General features: G+C 36.2%; 1 protein-coding gene across 7 annotated transcripts in view; it reads left to right on the forward strand.

Annotated features, from left to right (window-relative positions):
- LOC112503718 (pre-mRNA-processing factor 39) overlaps positions 1–2,104 on the forward strand; it is a 30,529-nt gene extending 28,425 nt beyond the window's left edge. For 6 of the 7 annotated variants that reach the window (XM_025107707.1, XM_025107708.1, XM_025107712.1 and 3 more), the window contains 2 exons: positions 389–649; positions 1,933–2,104. In XM_025107707.1, the coding sequence (XP_024963475.1) occupies positions 389–619 (231 nt within the window). In that variant the 3' untranslated portion in view covers positions 620–649; positions 1,933–2,104. Of the gene's footprint in view, positions 1–388; positions 650–1,749; positions 1,824–1,932 lie in introns of all 7 variants that reach the window. The other variant, XR_003068064.1, reaches the window with a different exon arrangement.
- The last annotated feature ends 902 nt before the right edge of the window (positions 2,105–3,006 follow it).

Genomic DNA, 3,006 nt, shown 5'->3' on the forward strand with positions numbered 1-3,006 from the left:
CCCCTGGCCGCCACCACCTCCACCTCCACCTCCAAGTGGGATATACTTGGCTCGTTTGGTTTTGGTTTATTAAAATTATCTTTTTTGCATAAGACATGCTTCTCTTTGGGGCCTTGTGGAGTTGTGGTGTAAGTTCACATATTCTTGCTAGGTGCTATCCCCGTGTGGGCCTCATCCATTGGCCGGGGAAGGCCTAAATTTTTTCGCATTCATTTGGGGAGGGAGAGGGTAACAATTTGCATGTATCTTGTTAGGATTTAGTCGGGCCAATACTATCATTTCCGTCACCAACATACCACCCACATGCAAAATGCACGACTTAAAGCGTGGTTGGATGACTGTTATTATCTTCCGAACTCATATTTTTCCTTATTGTCTTGTTATGCAGGGCCATGCAACGATGCTGCCACACCCCACAACCACACCTGCTGGCTTTGAAACACCGTACACACAACAAAACTCTGAAAACAGGGTGGCCCAACCCACGGGTGCAAGTGGAAGTGCACCAACAAACATTGGCTCTCCAAGTAATTGCCAACCATCTTCCCATAGGGCTTCATCGGTCCCTTCCAAATCTCTCCATTCTCCGTCTCTTGAGCAAACCCTCCAAAGTGGATAAACATTGTATATGGCATCGTCTACATTCGAGGTAACATAATCATCTAGCTGCAAACTGTTTAAGGGTATGCAGGATAGGACGAGGCATGACAGAACAAAACCTTCTTGTCCTGGTGGGATATTTAGACTCTGACAGGATTGGACATGACTGAGTGGAACAAAAATACATTTTTTGTCCCACCAAAATAGATGGAACAAGAATCACGGAGACGGACAAGATTGGTAAATTACTAAGTCATCCATGTCAAATTAAAACCCTAAAACCCTGCAAAATTCTCTAACCCGTCGAGTTTTGTCTCTCTTGTTTTGTCTTGTCCTGCCCAGTCTCATTTGTGTATCAAATGCACCCTGAATATAAACATGAATCTGCTAGCCGGATCAAATTGAACCCGACATTTTTAAATGTTGGAAATTATGCCTTTTCGACTTATATGGTTTACATTGACTTTATTAAAAAGTCAAGTGTTTTACGATGTCTTTTGGCTTGATTTTAACTCAAATGAATTTTTGGATATTTGTCCGGTTTTAGTGGCTCAATATGAAGCCTTAGATGTATGATTCGTTTATTGCATATTTGATTATTATTGTTTTGAGTGCATTCGTCATTCAATTGGTGTCTTGTAGTTTTAGACTGTAATGCATTTGATCCGTAGACATAGGAGTCTGTCTTGTTGTTAAGCGTGGAGTTTTGATTTCCCCACTTAAGACTAGCTAGTGGTCCCCAAGTCATGGGTAGGTTGGGTTGTATACGAAGTTGTTAGCCTGCTATGGTACTCGGTTGAGTCATTTAGACTTTAGGTCTTGCGGTATTGCTTATTGGAGCCCTATATGAAGACCAATAACTTTGGTTGAGACTCATTTAGAGATCGAGTAGACACTAGGGCCATTTTGGGAATCTTGCGGTGGTACTCACTGGATTCGTATACGGGGTTCCATGACCAGAGGTGAAACTCGAGAATGTTGATAAGTGGCCTAAAGTGTGTTCTCACCATATTCGATGGAATCAGGTCTCCCTCGTCACCGAAATATATTGTTTTTGGGTACTTCATTACCCAGACTTTCGGTGTTTTCAATATGTAGTCTTGTCTGTATATTTTATGTTTAAAAGTTTGCACCTTGTGCATGTTTCAGGTGAGTTCGAATTGGAAGCAATGAGATTTGTAAATATGTTCCTCATCATTTATGTTTTTAAAGGATGAGTTGTGGTATAAAGGAAACATATTCGTTTTAATTGTTTTATGTTCTATATAATGAAACTGCTTTAATCCATTAAGCGTTAAAGCTAACATTTTTTCTTATCAACATGTATATCAGGTCTTAGTGGGATTTGAGTGGCATTTGGAGTTCCATATTCTAGTAGGATGGCTTTAGAGGCATCATCCGTTTTATGAAGATAGCAGAGCTAATGGTTTTAGTAACACCTGACTTATTCTAATTCTGTTTGAGAATTAGTTAGTCCGAATTAGACTTTTATACTTATTTTTTTCTTTCTCCTTTTGTAAACTTTAAGCATTTTGTTATTAAAGTTACTTTAATTAAAGGATTTTGGAAGTTTTAATTTGTCTACTATTTTCTAAATTTAAGGGTGTCACATATTATAAAAGAACAATAATGGTAGTTGAAGTAACATTATAAGATTTGAGTATTATCAAAATTTTGAATTGTGGTGGTGTTTGGTTATACACATTGGTGAGAAGATGATAAATTGGAAGAAGAAAGTTTGGCATAAGAATGGAGGAGTGTATTTCTAGCAATACAGAGGGTTTGTGTTATTTTGAATGACCTGTTCATCAGTATATCAATATATATTATTGAAGATTTCGGAATGATTTTTATTTATGTTATTGACCTTTATGATCATTTCTTACCACCTATACACTTTAACCCACTGATTTTCTATCTGAAATCTCTCTCAAGATTACTAAACATTCCCCCTCATTGCTCAAGCTGGTGAATACAAAATCTTCCATTCCCATCTTGCTAACATTCTCATGAAACACGTTGTTATAGAATCCATTTGTAATCATATCTATAAGCTCAAGTCATGTCCGAACAAATTGTTAATGCCTATAAATTCATAGTTCCTAGTCAGAATATATGTATATATATATATATATATATGTATATATAATGTATATATATGTGTATGTATATAATGTATATATATGTGTATGTATATGTATATGTATATATGTATATATATAGGGGTTAGTTCATGTGAGGATCAAAAAAATGTTGAGAACCATAAGGACCAATCTTAATCATTAATTGAATTTAATTTACGGCTATGAAAAGTGATGACATTTTTGTGATACTTTTGAAATTTGAAACTAATTATTAGATAAATGATAAGTTGAAAAGACATTCTAGACATTTGACATCAAATTC

The sequence above is a fragment of the Cynara cardunculus genome, unplaced genomic scaffold (assembly GCF_001531365.2).
Source record: "Cynara cardunculus var. scolymus isolate 2C unplaced genomic scaffold, CcrdV1 Un_Scaffold_3653, whole genome shotgun sequence".
NCBI classification, from domain to species: Eukaryota; Viridiplantae; Streptophyta; class Magnoliopsida; order Asterales; family Asteraceae; genus Cynara; species Cynara cardunculus.